Source organism: Microtus ochrogaster, chromosome 4 (genome assembly GCF_000317375.1).
Source record: "Microtus ochrogaster isolate Prairie Vole_2 chromosome 4, MicOch1.0, whole genome shotgun sequence".
NCBI classification, from domain to species: Eukaryota; Metazoa; Chordata; class Mammalia; order Rodentia; family Cricetidae; genus Microtus; species Microtus ochrogaster.
In genome coordinates this window covers 36,319,113-36,336,288 of record NC_022011.1, presented here as the reverse complement: position 1 = coordinate 36,336,288, position 17,176 = coordinate 36,319,113, and the positions used below count along the sequence as shown (strand labels likewise).

Here is a 17,176-nt window from a genome sequence, read left to right as displayed (position 1 = left end):
TTTTTTAAAAAAACAAAAAGGTGAAGAATGAAAAGTAGCATTCCAATTAGTTATCTTTGGCTGTGTAATAAGTTCCCACAGGACTTCCTGGCCCAGACAGCACACACGATTCTCTCAGATTTGTGGGTCAAATGTGTGCCTTAGCTGGGCCTTCTAGATCTTGGTCTCTTTAGAGGTGGGGGCACTCACAGTATCAGCTTTGACTGCTCTGGCCTTAGGATCCACATAGAGTAGGATGTACTTGTTATCACTTTAGGCCTGGGTAGGCTGTGGTCTTAAAGATCAGTGCCTTGCCTTAAAAAAAAATGGCAAGAATGCATTACGTACACTTTAGCTATATTTAAACATCATTTCAAAGTTCATACCTCAAAATATTAACTGAGTTTTCTTTCTGTGATGAGATTTTATGCTTTTTGTTTTATTCTTTCTAGTTAAAAGCCTTGAGTTTTCATTTAAGAAGAAATAAATTGATTTTCAACACTCCCTCCTTGACATTATGGTATTAATTTCCCTGCTCATAGTATGCCATTCTAATATCATACACCCCCTACAGGTTTTTATTTTTCTTACATAATTACATCCTATAACACCAACAACTTAGAGAAATGCATGGGAATTAAAGCTTGCCCTCAGAGGTGAATTTTTTTAAAATAACTTTTAATTTTAATTATAAAGCTGTAAAGCTATTGTCTTTCCCAAATGGGATTAACTCTCCCAGTCTGCACACCCCGGAAGGCTGTGATGGGGTCAGGAAACCATCACAGAAGGCTATCCTGAAGCTAGGGAAACAGCCACACAGAAGCAAGGTCAGGGAGAGATGAGACACCAAGTCATGCTTGATCTTGGAAATGACAAGTTCTCCACCTCACTACATCCCCTGCATCAGGAAGGCTTAGTTTCCTAGGGAACTTTTGGTTATGGCGAGACCATACACAAGAGAAGTCCTTCACTGGAATGAGCGTGTGGCCAGCGTTTGAGAGGTTGTTTGCTAAAAGTAGACTGAGTGAGATTGTGACCATCCTGAACTGGGCACTAAATGGAGCAGTTTGGCTTTCGATACTCAAGACAGAAAGAACCATGGAAAGATTTTAGGCAAAGGAGTGATGTATAAATACCTGTATGTTTAAAGCAAACAAATGATAAGTTGCTAAGATATGTGGATTATTCTCCTTTATTAAGCCCATGGTTTAAAAGTCCCTTGCGTATATGGTAAGTAAGTTTACCCGTTTCTGTTATTGTCCCTCTCTTGGTATGCCAGCACTCCTGGCTGGCTGTGGCATGGTTACTGTCCAGAGTAAGTTCTGTGTCTGCTGTGGGAGACTGGGCATCAGTTCTGGGATCTGGATTTCACGTAAATACCTTGTCATCTCCTGTGTCAGGAGATAAAAATATAAAGCCAAGCAAAAACAAAAGGAAAATATTGCACCTCTGCTACTGAGTGCTGTCTTCTGTCCTGTGATCTTAAATATGAGGGGAAAAAGAGTGGCTGGCTTGCAATATTGCTTAAATTAGTAAGAGGACAGAATTGCTATTATTTCTGTCAGGAGCTGAGCACATCTGTCAGTCTTTAATTAAATGGATACGGTAGCACTTTAAAGAATTAGTATAAAATGACATAATGTTCACGAACTGCTTATGTATTTTCTGAGCACTGCTGCATGTGTTTCTGATGCTTTTATCTCAGCCACCATTCTCTGCATGGCTGCACTAAAATCAATTGTGATATATTAGCGTGCTGCTTGATTCTTGTGACAGACACAAAACATGAAATGGCTCTACCATACCAGTTCATCACTGAGGGCAGACCAGGGGCAGCATCTGTTGGAGAGCTCTCTGCGGGCATTCATGTGTCCTGGCACATAGACTCTTCACCATCCTGCGAGTGGCAGCCGGTACCACCCTCAGCCTCTCTGCTCAGGGCTGGCCTGAGGAACTTTCTGCTCACCACATTTAAGCTGTAGGAAGCTTAGAGATGCAGACTAGCAAAATGTCTAAGAAGACAAGGGAATCCGTTTGGTGAACTGCCAGAAGTCTTGCTGCAGGTGGGCAAAGATGTCCATATGAAAGAAGCAAAACTAGTTGATCTTCAGGCCTGGCATGGAACCTAGTGTCAACATCTATGTGACAGAAAAATGCCCATTACTTTGCCCAAAGGAATTCTTCTATTAATAAAATCACATTTGTTAGGCCACAGGTTACACTCTGATCAAACACCTCAATCAGTATTCTAGTAGGCATACTCAATGGCCACTTAAAATACAGAAATTCTAAAAGGAGCATAGTGTTAGTGCATTACTATAATAAACAACGGCACGTTCATTTAAAATAATATTGCAAAGGATACTTTTAAAAAATTTCATCTACTAATATTATTATTTAAAAACCACTATTGGCTCTTAATTAAGAAATGTAAGTTTCAGTGATAGTTTTTCCATAATCTCTTCTAATACCAAAATATAATTTCTCAGCCTTTGTAGCATATGCCTTATATGATTGTCATATTAGAAAACTGTTTTGATGCATTGTGATGAGTGCCTTTAATCTCATAATTTGGGAGGCCAAGGCAGGCAGATCTCTATGAATTCAAGACCAGCCTGGATTGCATAGTAAGCTCCAGGCTAGCCAAGGCTACTTTGATCTGTGTCAATGACAGGGAGGGGCAGGAAAATTATTTTGAGTATTTTTTTCTAAGTGATTCATTGTAAACATTGCCTACACATATTTTTACACATAAATTTAATTTTGTGTTTATTCCAGGTGCCACCTGAGAAAAGCAAAAGGTGAGTTGATGAAAGGTAAAACATTTCTTGTTTGTTCTGTCTTTTCACAATTTCATCAGTTTATATATGTAAGCATTCAAATAGCAAACCAAGTCTTTATACCATCACTTGCTCTGTGCCATTACTTTGGACAACTAACTTCACATACAAAATGTTTGAAACTTTAGATGTCAAAAAATGGAGGTTAGGAGCAACCAAAAACTCAAAATTTTAGGATAAATTTATATTAAGGACCTGGTTTAAAGCATGATTGGATTTCTAGAACAATGAACTGACTCTTACTTTGAATTTAGTTATCAACTACGTGACCTAGATCTGTGAACAACTCAACCCAACTCTGTCTTTCGTTGTCCCAGCCATTCACGTTTTGGTGCCTGCTCGAGTCACCCAAGGAAACCATACAGCTTTTCCCCTTGAGTCTCTTTGGTTAGCATGCTGTGATTACTACCAAACCTGCTCAGTTGGGGACAGTGTTCCTTAGGCAAGGGTACTTACCACACAGCACATTCTGTTGGGGGAGTTAGGTTTTTACTGAGTACAAATAAATTGCCAGTGTTTATTTATTTATTCCTTAATTATACAAAGCCTTGTACATGAAGTTTTTACTTTGATCACCTTGCAGAAAATAGAAGAGAATGCTTGGAAGTGTGTGCTTCTATGCTTTCTTACCATCTTTAGATTTCCTGGGTCACAGGCCCAAGCCAATTAGCAGGCATTAGGCCCCTTTTTTAATGTTTGTGTTTTTTTATTATATATCTTCAAAGTATGTGCCTTTTTCTATTTCAGCAAACACTAGACATTGCTTTCCCTTTCCCTTTGCTACCTTACTATGGGAAGGACTCTAATTTGTCTGTTTGGATTTTAAAATGCGTAGTCAGCATCATAAACATAGTGAGATCATAAGAAAAAGTACTAATAATTAGACTCCCGGTGGAAGCTTAACCATCTCAAGAACTGTGTGGAAAGAGAAACCAAGCAGGATGCTGTCATACTTAGGCTGGGGTGGTCGGGAGTACGGCATAGCTGTATGACTTCTCTAAAATAACGCGATGGCGAGTAGGCTTTGGAAGTTCTGTACTGTCTGAGAAGGAAGTGATGAGCATTGATTCAACTTGTTTTAATATTGCTGTTGACAAACCCAGTAAACTGCGTTAGTAAACCACATCTCAGAAAACAGAGCCATGGACTTTAAAACCATATCTTATAGCAATCTCAATGGAGGCATTAAGAAAGCAGTCTCAGGCTGGCCTTAATGGTGCATGCCTTTAATCCCAGCTCTCAGAAAGGAGAAGCCAGAAGACCTTGAGAGATCTAGGGTAGGCTGGTCAATAGAGGGATTTCCAAGCCATCAGTGCTACAGAGTGAGATCCTGCCTCAAATAAATAAATAAGTTTTAAAAGCAAATCTTATCACCTGCTGTATACCTTTAAATAATTCCTCAGGAGATGTTATACCCCGTTCACATTTATCAGTGAGTCAGATTTGAGACTCACCATGGAGACTAGTGAATGAAATGGGAGATCACTGGACTGGCAGGTAATATGAAGCATATTACCAGGGAAGAGCCCATTGCACCCAGAAGAATACTTTATTCATTTCCATTCAGTTTATTGTTGTTGTAGGAACTCTCATGCCGTGCAAAATCTCGGCTGGAGTGTAAGGGATGCAGAAGGGTGACAAACAATAACTATTGCCCTCACTGTCTGAGCAGTAGAACAGATTAGATGTGACCCATGCAGAAGAAGCTGAATGTGATGTAGCACACTAAAGACCATGCACCACCTTTGACTAGGCCAAGAATTATATAGCATTTAATTTCAGAAGCAATGGGGTTGGCCTTTACAGGGCAATATGATAAAAGATGTCCCCATATGGATAGATCGTGAGAACTACATGAGCCTGCTTAGACTCTGCATAAGGTGCTCAAGGAGAAACCCAGAGATTTGTATTGTTTGGAGTATAGGCTAAAGGCAATACTGAGAACTATGACATTTTGGCTTGGTATACCTTATAGAATTGCCTATTAACAGATGTATTTTAGGTATTGCTAAATATGTTTAAAATTCAAACTGTTAAGCACATGGCACACAGTATGATTCACCAGCCTTCATTTTGGGTTGCTCCTTAGATCCAAATAGAATTTGTGAAATACTTTGGAAGCCCCCCGACCTTCCGAGAGTGGATGGGAGCGAAAGGAGACCCCACCTCCGCAGACATATGGCATTGCTTACAATAAAGAACATTCTTCTGCATGTGGCATGATTAGCAGTTTATTTTGGCTTAGGCAATGAGCTAGTGATAAATATTTAATCAGACAACAGATTTTAATAGTTTATTGCCTCACACATATGCATTGTTAGATTTTATAAAGTGTTTCACATTGAAACTTAACCTTCAAGGCATGAAAATGTAAACTATTTCATGGTGTTTCATTTTTAAGAGTTATACATCCAACCTTCATTATTCAGAATATTTTCATGGAAAGTTTTTCTCCACAATACTACAGAGGCCTATTATAAATCACAAGATGACAAAAATGAAAAAGTGTTAATCTATGCTGGTTTTCTTCCATAAATTATTAGCTGCTAAGTTTATTTCATTCATTTATCACTTGCTCAACACATATTTTTGCCACTTCCAAATGCCAATCATTCTCTAGTTATGACATTCATATGCAGCAAAGGCAGATAGGCCCCTTTTCTTATGTCTACATATAAACAGGAGAGGGTCTGGAAAACAAAATAAAACAAATGCACACAATGACTTTAGAATAGAATAGAAAAGACAGTTAAAACAATTTTTTAAAATCCCTATCTGTACTATTCTCATCGCTATTACCAAACACAAGAAGCAACCCAGAGGAGGAAGAGCCCGCCAGAGCCCACAGTGTCACAGCAGGAACTGTCATGTTGGCTGGGCCTGTAAACTCAGCTTCAGTGACCCCCTGCCTTCAGTCAGACCTCATATCCCAAACCATCCACCATCTGGGCACCAACGGTCCAGACATGTGTCACGGGGAAGGATGATTTAGATCTAACTATGCAATAAACCAAAGTGATTTTCTTTGGTTACAATTCTGCAAGTGAAAGTTTATATTCCCATTATGGACTCCAGAGGAGACTTCCTAATTCATTCAGTTAACTGTTGCCCTTTGCATTGGCCTTAGTCTATAACTAGTGACTTAGACATAAGAGAGGTTTTCTAGAAGAAATCTAGTAATAGAAGAAACAGTGGAGGTAAAATATCTTCAAGGAAGACAACATTCTATGAAGATGTGTACATAAACTGGCACAGTTGGGTTCATCCCTGAAAATGTTCCAAAAAGGGAACCCCTCTTCACATACCCTCTTCACATATCATTACCAAATGATAGGGGAATTGGAAGATAATAGGGAATACCCAGTCAACCACCTACATGGAAGAACTTTCTGGTCAGGGCAATGGCCTCGTTATAAAAATTCTCATGAAGGTGGAGCAGCACACACATGATCCCACCTAGAATTCCTGAGGAGTCATCTCTTCCGAGTCATGAAAGGGGAAGTAAGAGAGTCACCCATGCCACCCAGAGATGAAGAACTAACTGCCTCTGCTGTGTCTTGCCATTGTGCTTGGGTCTCATTACCATAATTCTCCCCATCACCTGGCTTTGAACAAACTGGTTTCTAAGTATTGGCCAATAGAAGAGAAGATATCAGCAGGTTCACCAGATGCGGTAGGTGAAGGTGGAAATCCAGTATCATGGGAGCTACATAGACTAGATCCCATATCCTTAACGAGTCACAGAGAGCTGCTCTGGGTGTCTGCTCCCTATCTGGAATAGAAACATATTTGCTGTCTCCCTTGACATACTCTCCAGCCATTCCCCAGACTCAGAAATATGCCTGCCTGACAAACACATCTGTTAATGCTCCATGGATATAGAATGCAGACACTCCATTTTATTGAATGATTTATTTAGGAGAGCTATCCTAATGCAAGAATGATGTCTATGTTTTAAATAAATAATATGTTGTGCTCACTTTGCAGTGTGGTTGAAGCAAGGGGAAAAGACAAATAAAACTCTTTATTTCTAATATAGTGATTTCCCCACACACCCAAACTCTGGTCACTCTGGAGTTCAACCTAGTGAAAGGTCTTTACATTATATAACAGCCTGTAACTTGGGAATTGACGATCAATTTGTGAATACATCTCTATCAAATCTTCTGCTCCAATGTTTTCAAGAAACCTTTCTACCTCCATGGCCATTTTGTTATTCCCGGGTTATTCTGTCCCGTATATCTGTGGTTATGTAATTTTTGGTCCTTTGTGGAGCTTTTGAAACTATCTACAACACAGTCACTGAGATACAGGCCATAGTAACTCACTTGTCTGGTATAAGACTTCACATGGGTCATTTCCCATCTTGAGAGTGGCATAACACTTCTGTGTTCAAAAACAGTAATAACCAAATGAGTCCTATACCACATCTTTATATAATAAGCTTCATCGAGGACTTTATACAAAGTATAGCCAAACATATGGAGTACCCTAGGCTCTCATAGATCTCAACAGTATATGTTTCTACTAGGGGCCACTGATGAACAATAGGAAGTATAGGAGGGGAAGGAGCTTGTCCACATAGTAATTTATACGTTCATAAAAAAAAAATAGGTACTTCTAGAACTCTTGAGCTGGCAAAGGTGTATGGGAAAAGCAGTCAAGTCCAATATTGTAGGCATTCACAGAAGACCATGTCTTGGCCAAGCTATAAAGTGGTGAAGAGAAACCACTGAAGAGAAACCCTGTTGATCATTTACACTAAAGAGTAATTTTCCCACTATTAGAATAGTTTGGATTTGTCTTATATAATTTTCTTATAGCTCAAGTTCTATTTTTAATGATGTCTATCATTAAAATGGTGGAGCTAGATACACAGTCAACACTTCCTGTGTGAACTATCACACACAGGCCTTTTTTAGTGATCCACCACCCATATTTTCTCCAGGAAAATTAATCCAAGTATCTTTAAACTATGGCTTTTGCAGTCTTATAATAATGTGGACTACTAAACCTTCTGAGCTTCTCTTTAATTAATAATTAATTGTTGTAGAACACATTACTCTGAAGATTTTGACCAATGACATTTGTAATTTTTAAACTATTAATGTTTGTACTAGAACTAAGGAAATATTCAGTTAGTAACGTGCTTATCTTGCAAATGGGAAAACCTGAATTTGGTCCTCGAAGCGACATAGACAGAATCAGGGCATGGTGGTATACATCTGAAATCTTAGCACTGGAGAGGCAAAAGAAACTGGCCTTTGGGCCGGGCGGTGGTGGCGCACGCCTGTAATCCCAGCACTCGGGAGGCAGAGGCAGGCGGATCTCTGTGAGTTCGAGACCAGCCTGGTCTACAAAGGGAGTTCCAGGACAGGCTCCAAAACCACAGAGAAACCCTGTCTCGAAAAACAAAACAAAAACAAAACAAAACAAGAAACTGGCCTTTGGTCTCTCTTTCTAGCCAACCTAGCTTAATTGCTTAATTGGTGAGCTCTGGGCCCACAAAGACCGTGTTTCAAATGAGGTAGGAATCAATTATGAGTATACCAACCATAGTTATCCTCTGGCCTCCACGCACATGCACACATGTGTGTATATGTGCACACACACACACACGTGGACAACTCTAAATATTGAGTTTTATATTTTCAATATTTATATTTTCTATAAATTTCATTTTTAGAATACCTTAGGTTGTAATATATTATACACTTTGAAGCTTAGATTTTTCTTACATAAGATTGTATTATTATACATCTTGTATCACAATAGATAATATCAAATTTGCTCTTCTATATTTGAGTTGATAATTTAAAATTCAGTGTATACAAAAACACCTGTGAGAATTTTGTTTTTACCCTAAAGAGGAGGGTCATAGCTGGAGTTTGTCTTGAAAGTGTGAAAACAGAGTTAAGCAAGTTATCCTAAGAAGGATCTTTTTTTAAAAAGTAGGGAAGTTTTCTGTTTTGCCTGGTTGGCTCATGTAGTAGGGGCTTTTGTCCATGGTGTGCCTATGATGGCAAGCATCACTTGGTAACTCGGTGTGAAGATGTTGCAATGTCCCAACATGGGGGAATAACACAGGTGTCAGCCAGGAAGTGATTTGTCCTTCCAGCACTAAATGAGCTATAGAAATGCTGTGCCTGTGCGACATGGACACTGTCAAAGTCTGTGCCTCAGTTTACACTGCAAACCTTACCTCAAAGGAAACTTACTCTGAACTTGGAGTTGGCTCATTGTTGTTGTTGTTGTTGTTTTAAAAAAAGCAAAACCAAAAACTTTTATTGTCAAAACTTCTCTGGAGAGGTTACTATTCCATTCTGAAATGAAATTCTGAGGCTGTTTTTTTTTCATGTAAATATGACTAAACAGCAGGCTCCAGACTCTCATACGTTCAGTTTGCCTAGCCAGTGATGCTTGCTCTATGCCCTCTTATCATAATGAATGACTACTGCAGTATTTTAAATGCACGTCTCGTGTCTCCACTTCACATCTCTCAAGATGCAACCATCTTCAACTCGTGGGCCATCAGTTTTGCATCCGAATCACCTTTGATCACTTGACGCGTTATAATTGCTTACCTGATATCCTTGTCAATCAAATGTCTCTTCAGTTGCAAACCCAGTGTTTCCCACCTCATCTAACGCTAGACATTTTGTACCTCTAAAGCTTGGAGAAGACACAGCCTAGCGCTCCTGTTGTAGGCCCTTTAGCGGGTCACGATGGTGTCCCAGGCGTGCCAGCATTCCCACCAGAGATCTTTAAGTCATTCACAGCATTGCCTCTTATTGAAGAGTGCCTAGAATTAGACTCGACTGAGCCGAAGGAAACAGAGATGTGGTCCCTGGTGTCCTTTCCTAATCTCGCTGAAGAAATGGAGAAGGTATGGTACAGTATAACCTGAAAATTGTTTATTTAGTGTTTTGAATAGTTGCTGATTAAACCTTATCAATACTTTCTTATTTTCAGAAAATATCAAGTTTTTTTTAATAAGAGCTGGCTTGTATTTAGTATGTTGGAAATAATATTTGGGAAATCTAAGAAAAATGTTGATGGATAAGACATGCTAGCTGGTACTGACAGAAAATTTGATTTAATGATGAATTAAAACATTTAATTCATGGGATGAGGGAAATTTTCAGTTTTTATTCGAGATTCATCAACAATGATTTTTATAGTATAAAAATTTTGACTATGAATTCATAATCACTGTAACTATATACACTTAAAAACCTGAGAAACTGTAAGAGCCACTTTACTTAGAAAAGTATTTAGTTTGGCATTTTTTAGGGCCAAAAATGTGGAGGAAAAGAAAGGCTAAACAATCCATGTACACATGACATATCTCCACAGATGATTCTATCATGGGATGAAACAGTCCATGTACACGTGACATATCTCCACAGTTTATTCTATCATGGCATGCTACTAAAGCTGGCCTATGGGGAAAAATCTGTGAGCCATTAGACGTTGTCTATAGAATTAAGTTAGCTAAAATGTAATTTTGTAACGGTGATTTGACTGTCTGCCTATTTCAGTAGTCTTGGTGATCCCAAGTGTAGCTAAGATCTTCATATTGTTTACGACCTTTTATTTAATAAATTCGGGAAGTAATGAAAAATAAAATGTTGCTTAAATGAGAATGCACATTAGAGTGAAATGCTAGCTTCCTGATAAAAGAAAAATTAAATAGAGCTTTGGTGTGCATTATTTGTTTGTAATTATCCACTATAATTTTTGTCGTTAAGGCTGAAGCATCAGAACACATCCTTTCTCACACAGAAGCAGAACAAGTTGAAGGTAAAAAGAGTTTCTGTTGTATATCCTGAAGTGTGAAGGTTTGGGTCTCCCCAGCAGTAAGAACCTTTTAAATATCAGTGTAAGACATTACCAGATGATGCATATGTTCACTGGAGCTTATGTAAGGATCAATTGGATGTAGTCTCACTCCATCACTCAGACTCCGTTTCCACTAAGACTTCTGCGGAAGGAAGTGACAGCTTTGCCTGAACCGAGAGCAGAGTTAGCAACATAAGCTCTTGGTGTATCAGAAATCCATCTGGACATATCAGAAGAGATGACGATTTCTGGTATTGAAAAACTGGGATTTTGCTAGGTTCTTTGAGAATTTGGCATACAATACACATAAAAATAAAGCTAGAGCTTTATTTTTTCCTTATGTATGAAAAGGAAATGTTCTCCCTGGCAGTGCTGAAGCATGCATGGGCAGTCCGTATATGGTGGTTCTGTCCGTATTGGGTTTTGTGGTCTAAGCTGATGAGGACGTCTGACTAGGTCTGTATTCCTATCTTTAATACCCCACTTATATTGCGTAGCCTTGGCCTGACCTTTTCAAATACAGTATAATGGTTGAGGTTTAGGGTGGGAAGCATCCCTGCTGTGCTTCTCAGAGGAAGTACCTCTGCATCCGCCCCGTGGCAGTGGGGTACTCAGACAGGAAGGGCTTGTAAGTGAGGACTCTGTGTAAGTCGTTATTTTAAGTAAGAGTGGAATTGAACTAACTCAAATTTGGGGCCATTAAGTACACTCACAGTGCTGTATGACTGTCAGGATATCTATTTCCATATCTATTTCCTATATATCTTCATGGCTACAAAGTGACAGCTCCCATTTCCCTCCCCATGTCTGGTAGGCTGGTCTCCTCTCTGTGCTATAGCTCATATTGTATCTTTCCTTCCTTCTGTATGTGAGACTTCCTTCCAACATTTGCTGGTCATTGTATGATTTTTGGAGTAGTGTCATCCAAACCCTTAGTCTTTTATCTAATTGTGTTATCCTTTCTATTTCTTTTTATATTACAAATATAAACACACACATTTGTATATGTGCGTTTGTTTGTGTGGACATGTGTATGGAATGTATGGGTACATGTATGGGTATTACTGTGGTTGCTGGAAGAGAATGGCAGATCTCCTGATGCTCGGGTTACAGGCAGTTGTGAGCTGCATGTTGTCACCGCTGGGAGCTGAGCTCTGCTTCTCTGCCAGAGCAGATAATAAGGTATGGGGTCCAACTCTTTCTTTAATATATGAAAATCAATTTGTCCCAGAACTAAGTTTTTAAATAAAAAAATGTTTTAACTCTTTTGAAAGAAGTAAGGCTCAATAGAACCATACTTAACCATGGGTCTGGTGATAAAGGACGTCTTTGGAGATCATACATCAGGAGGAATGGAGTTTTTAATAATGGGCGGAAAGCAACTAACTCGACAGCTGGTGTATATCTGCCCCGAGTGACACCAGCTTTCGAGTGTGAACATTCTAGCTGTTACACAGACCTCCACTATCCCCTAAAAAGCTGCAGTTGTGAAAATGCACAAGATAGTCACAGGTGCATTCTTCTGTGTTCCAAAACCCAAGAAAGGACTGTGTTCTCAGAGATCCACAGGGCTTGAGGCAGAACTAGTCTTGCAGAAGGGCTGACGAAAATTAACCTCCTTTGGGTATATGCCCCAAATCAGTATTGCTGGGTCTTGAGGTAGACTGATTCCTAATTTGCTAAGAAACCACCATAATGGTTTCTAAAGTGACTGTACATGTTTGCACCCCCGCCGGCAATGGAGGAGTGTTTCCCTGGCTTCACATCCTCTTCAGCCATCAGTGTTTTTGATCTTAGCCATTCTGAACGGTAGAAGGTGGAATCTCAGAGTTGTTTTGATTTGCCTTTCTCTGGTGGCTAAAAAGGTTGAGCATTTCCTTAAGTGACTTTCAGCCATTAGAGATTCTTCTGTTGAGAATTCTCTATTCAGATCTATACCCTATTTTTTTAATTGGATGATTTGGTACTTCAATGTCTAGTTTCTTGAATTCTTTGTATATTTTGGAGATCAGCCGTTTGTCAGATGTGGGGTTGGTGGATGTAGGTGACAGTCTGTGGAGCCACTGGTAGTGGGGTCAGATTCCAACCCTAATGTATGAACTGACTTTGTAGATACCTTGTTCAACCTAGGAAGGCGTCCAGAGAGGCGTTGGTCCTGTCTCAGTGAGGTGATGGAACATGCTTAGTTTAGGAGCAGATAGGGATGGGGAGGGGGGAGTAGTGGGGTGAGGGGAAGTTGGGGGTAGCAGAAACTGAGATTTGTATCAATCGATCAATAAATAGAGAAAAAATTAACATGTTTGCCTAATTTTCTAGAACTTGACTAGTTTATTAAGGATGTGTTCTGATGGAGGAAGGCCATTGGTTAATTAAATAAAGAAGCTGCTTGCCCTGATAGGTTAGAACGTAGGGGGAGGAGTGAACGGAGCAGAATGCTGGGCGGAAGAGGAAGTGAGGTCAGAGACTCGACAGCTCCGGGCTCCCAGGCAGACGCCTCAGAGAGACAAGATGCTCCCCTCTTGCGGGCAGAGGTGAGAGCTCTGCTCTCTGAGGCACACGCGATGAAGCTCCGACCCAGGATGGACGTAGGCTAGAATCTTCCCGGTAAGCGCACCTTGGGGTGCGACACACATGATTGGAAATGGGTTAGTCCAGGTGCGAGAGTTAGCCGAGAAAAGGGCTAGAGCTAAAGAGCCAAGCAGTGATTAAAAGAATACAGTGTCCGTGTAATTATTTTGGGTAAAGCTAGCCGGAGGCGGCCGGGGTGCGGCCAGGGTGCTGGGGACACAGCCCACGGCGCCTATTACTACAGTGTTCTTTCTCACTGAATTGTAGTGACACTGTGGTTTTAAAAAAGGAATCTTATCTTCTGTGTGCTTGATTCTGTTCTCTTGGTACACATGTCTGTATTTCTTCCAATCCCATCTTATGTTCATTGTGTGGTTGAGGGTGGATTTTGAAATGGAAGTTGTGAATCCTCAATCCTCATCCTTCATTTAATATTGTTTTTGTCTGTCTATGTTCTCTTATAATCCCACACATATTTTTAGATTCAACATTTATTTATTTATTGTAAAATGGCCTACAAAGTTTGATATTTATTTCAATCAATCTGTTAATCAACATGACAAATATTAATCTCTTATAAATTTTAAATATTACTATTTATGAGACACATTTTTATTTTTGTATTCTTTGGTTGCTCTTACCAATGTCTGATAGTCTTCAATGTGTTCTTGAGACTCTTTGCTTACTGTTATTACTATGTGTTTCTTACTTTATTTTACGTATTTTATTGCACAGATATTTTTTTTAGCTTCCCTGTCTTTAATCTGAAGTGAATGGAATCAGACTGGATGTGTTTTTACTCAACATTTCATTTTAATAGTCATTAAAACTGATGTATTTAACCACACGCAATTAACCGTTGTTTATTTTCCACACACACAGTCTCTGTGACCTCTGTTCTGTCTCTACTATAATGTTTGGTAGTGTGTGTGTGTGTGTGTGTGTGTGTGTGTGTGTTACTGTGTGTGTGAGTGAGAGAGAGAGAGAGAGAGAGAGAGAGAGAGAGAGAGAGAGAGAGAGGTGGTCTTTTTGTTAAACTTTGCTGGCATGATGCCATCTATATTATTATAAGTGATGGAATTTACCTGTTTCCTTTTTTCTCTTTTTGTATTTTCAGAATCTCTTATAATTCCATACAGATTCTTGAGCTTTTCTCCATTTAGGATGATGTTGATTGTGTGCTTACTATAAATTGACTTTATTATGTTGAGCTATGTTCCTTATCTCCAAACTTTTTATCATGAGATGTTGGGTTTTGATTTTTTTTATTTTTTTTCTTTTTCCCCGTCCTCCTCCTCCTCCTCCTCCTCCTCTTCTTCTTCTTGTTTTGTTTATTTTTTTGTTTTTTTTGAGACAGGGTTTCTCTGCAGCTTTGGTGCCTGTCCTGGAACTAGCTCTTGTAGACCATGCTGGCCTCAAACTCACAGAGATCCACTTGCCTCTGCCTCCTGAGTGCTGGGGGGAAAGGCATGGACTACCACCACCCAGAAACGTTGCGTTTTGTTAAAGACCCTTTCTACAACTAATGAGATTTTTTTTTTCGGTTTGTTTCTCTGGTAGATCACATTTATTGACATATATATGTTGAACTATTCCTGCTTCTCAAGGATAAAGCCAATTTATTCATGGTTGATCATCATTTTTATGTGTTTTTGAATTCAACTGACATATATTTTGTTGAGAATTTTTGCACTATATTAATAAAGGATATTGGCCCAATTTTGTTATGGTGGTGTGGGTCTTCCCCCTCTTTTGATTATTTATTCCTTGTTTCCTTCTGAGTGTAGCTCTTGACTGTGACATTTTCCTTCACTGCCTTCTATAGAATTGGGCCAGTGGACAGAAAATGTTGGAATTTATTTTTTATCATGGAATGTTTTTCTTTCTCCATCAATGTGACTGATATTTTTCTGGGTATAGTAGTTTGGGCTGGTATCTATATTCTCTCAGAGCTTGTAGAACATCTTTCCAACTTTTCTGGCTTTCAGAGTATCCTTTGAAAACCCAAATGTTATTCTAATGTCCCTTCTTTTATGTGTGACTTGTTCTTTTCACCTTGAAGCTTTCAGTATCATATCTTTGTTCTGGGCAGTTACTCTTTTGATTGTTCTGTGCTGTGAGGAATTTCCTTTCTGGCTCTATTTTCCATTCTTTCTACCTCCTTTCCTTGATAGGTATCTCTCTCTTTAGATTGGGAATATTTTCCTCTGCAATTTTGTTAAAAGTATTTTAAATTCCTTTTTTTCTTTATTTCTCATATTTAATTCCTTGTTTTATAAATTTTTGTTATTTTATTTTCCTATATTAACAAATAAGAAAAACTTATTTGCTGATATATTATCCTGTTTGATTAAAATTTTTGAGATTTTTGTATATAAATACTGTATTTACACCATTTCCACTCCTCCTCCTCTCTTCTGCAACTCCTCCTGTGTTTTCCCCTTCCTCCAAATTCATGAACACTTCCTCTTTAAATATGTAAGTACATGCACATACACAAATACATACACACACAAACATATAGATGTATTTACACATAAACAACACAAACACACACACACACACACAAACGTGATTCTTTCTCTCTTAGCTATTAATTGCTTGCAGCTTTTTTTCTAGAGGTGAAGCCTTGGAAATATCTTCCATCCACTCTAGCATGTCAGCTGGGGTGGCCATTGTGGCACTGCTGTTTATGCTCAATTTTGTTGATATTTCATATGTCATAAACATGACAACCACCCCTGTCATGTTTAAAAGTCAGTTTTCCACAGCCGGCCTTCTAGTCTCCTAGCCTTACAAGACTTTCTTCCTCCCTTCTGAGATGCTTTCTGCGCCTTGGGTGGACAGGTATAATAGTATCTCTTCTGAGATGCTGAGCCTTGGGTGGACAGGTGTAATAGTATCTCTTCTGAAATGCTTTCTGAGACTTGGGTGTACAGGTATAATAGTATCCCTTATCTGGTGGCTAAGAGACCAATAGCAACCTGACTGCACTTAATATTAACTTCTCACAACGTAGACTGAAAGACTCTAGGAAGTCCAACATCTAGGTTATTTACATCTAAAAGTGAGAGAAAAGGTTGTTGCCAACTTCTTTTGATGTGGGAGGTGATGTATGGCTGTGAGTATGTTTTATTGCCATTGGTTAATAAAGAAGCTGCTTTCCACCAATGGCTTAACAAAGTAAAGCCAAACTGAAAGAGATTTAAAGAGAGAGTGGGCAGAGTCAGGGAGAAGCCATGTAGCCGCTGCAGGAGACATATGCACTGGAACCTTGCTGGTAGGCCACAAGCCTCATGGTAAAATATAAAATAATAAAAATGGGTTAATTTAAGATAATTTAAGATTCAAGAGCTAAATAGCAATACACTTAAGTGATTAGCCAAGCAGTAGTTTAAATAATATAGTTTCTGTGAGTTTATTGCGGGACTGGGTGGGATAGAAACCTCCAACAACCTTCGTTTACATTTGAATTCTAGCTAGCTCATAATAGGATTTTCTGTTTAGTATACTGAACAATTGTTTTTTGCAGTTTCTTCTAAAATGCCAAATGAAATTATTGCACCAGAAGATTTGCTACCAGAAGCCCCAGTAACGACAGTGAGGCAACTCTACAGCCAAGGGAGACGCAAACGTGAGCATGGCCACATAGAATATTGACGACATTATTATCATAAGCAAAACACAACTGCCACGCATTTTTCATTCAATCAAGATTATTTATATGAACATATATTTTTAGCATAATTATGATAATTTAAAATGTTTTAGCAATTTCATATACATGAACAGATGGATAGATAGATAGATAGATAGATAGATAGATAGATAGATAGATAGATAGATAGATAGATGATAGGTAGATGATAGGTAGATAGATAGATAGATAGATAGATAGATAGATAGATAGATAGATAGATGATAGATGATAGATAGATAGATGATAG

At 38.9% G+C, this 17,176-nt stretch overlaps 1 protein-coding gene across 1 annotated transcript in view; it reads left to right on the top strand.

Annotated features, from left to right (window-relative positions):
* Ccdc7 (coiled-coil domain containing 7) overlaps positions 1–17,176 on the top strand; it is a 210,830-nt gene that overhangs the window by 76,276 nt on the left and 117,378 nt on the right. Inside the window, exons 20-23 of the mRNA XM_026778625.1 lie at positions 2,758–2,780; positions 9,492–9,705; positions 10,571–10,622; positions 16,762–16,863. Of these exons, the coding sequence (XP_026634426.1) occupies positions 2,758–2,780; positions 9,492–9,705; positions 10,571–10,622; positions 16,762–16,863 (391 nt within the window). The remainder of the gene's footprint in view (positions 1–2,757; positions 2,781–9,491; positions 9,706–10,570; positions 10,623–16,761; positions 16,864–17,176) is intronic.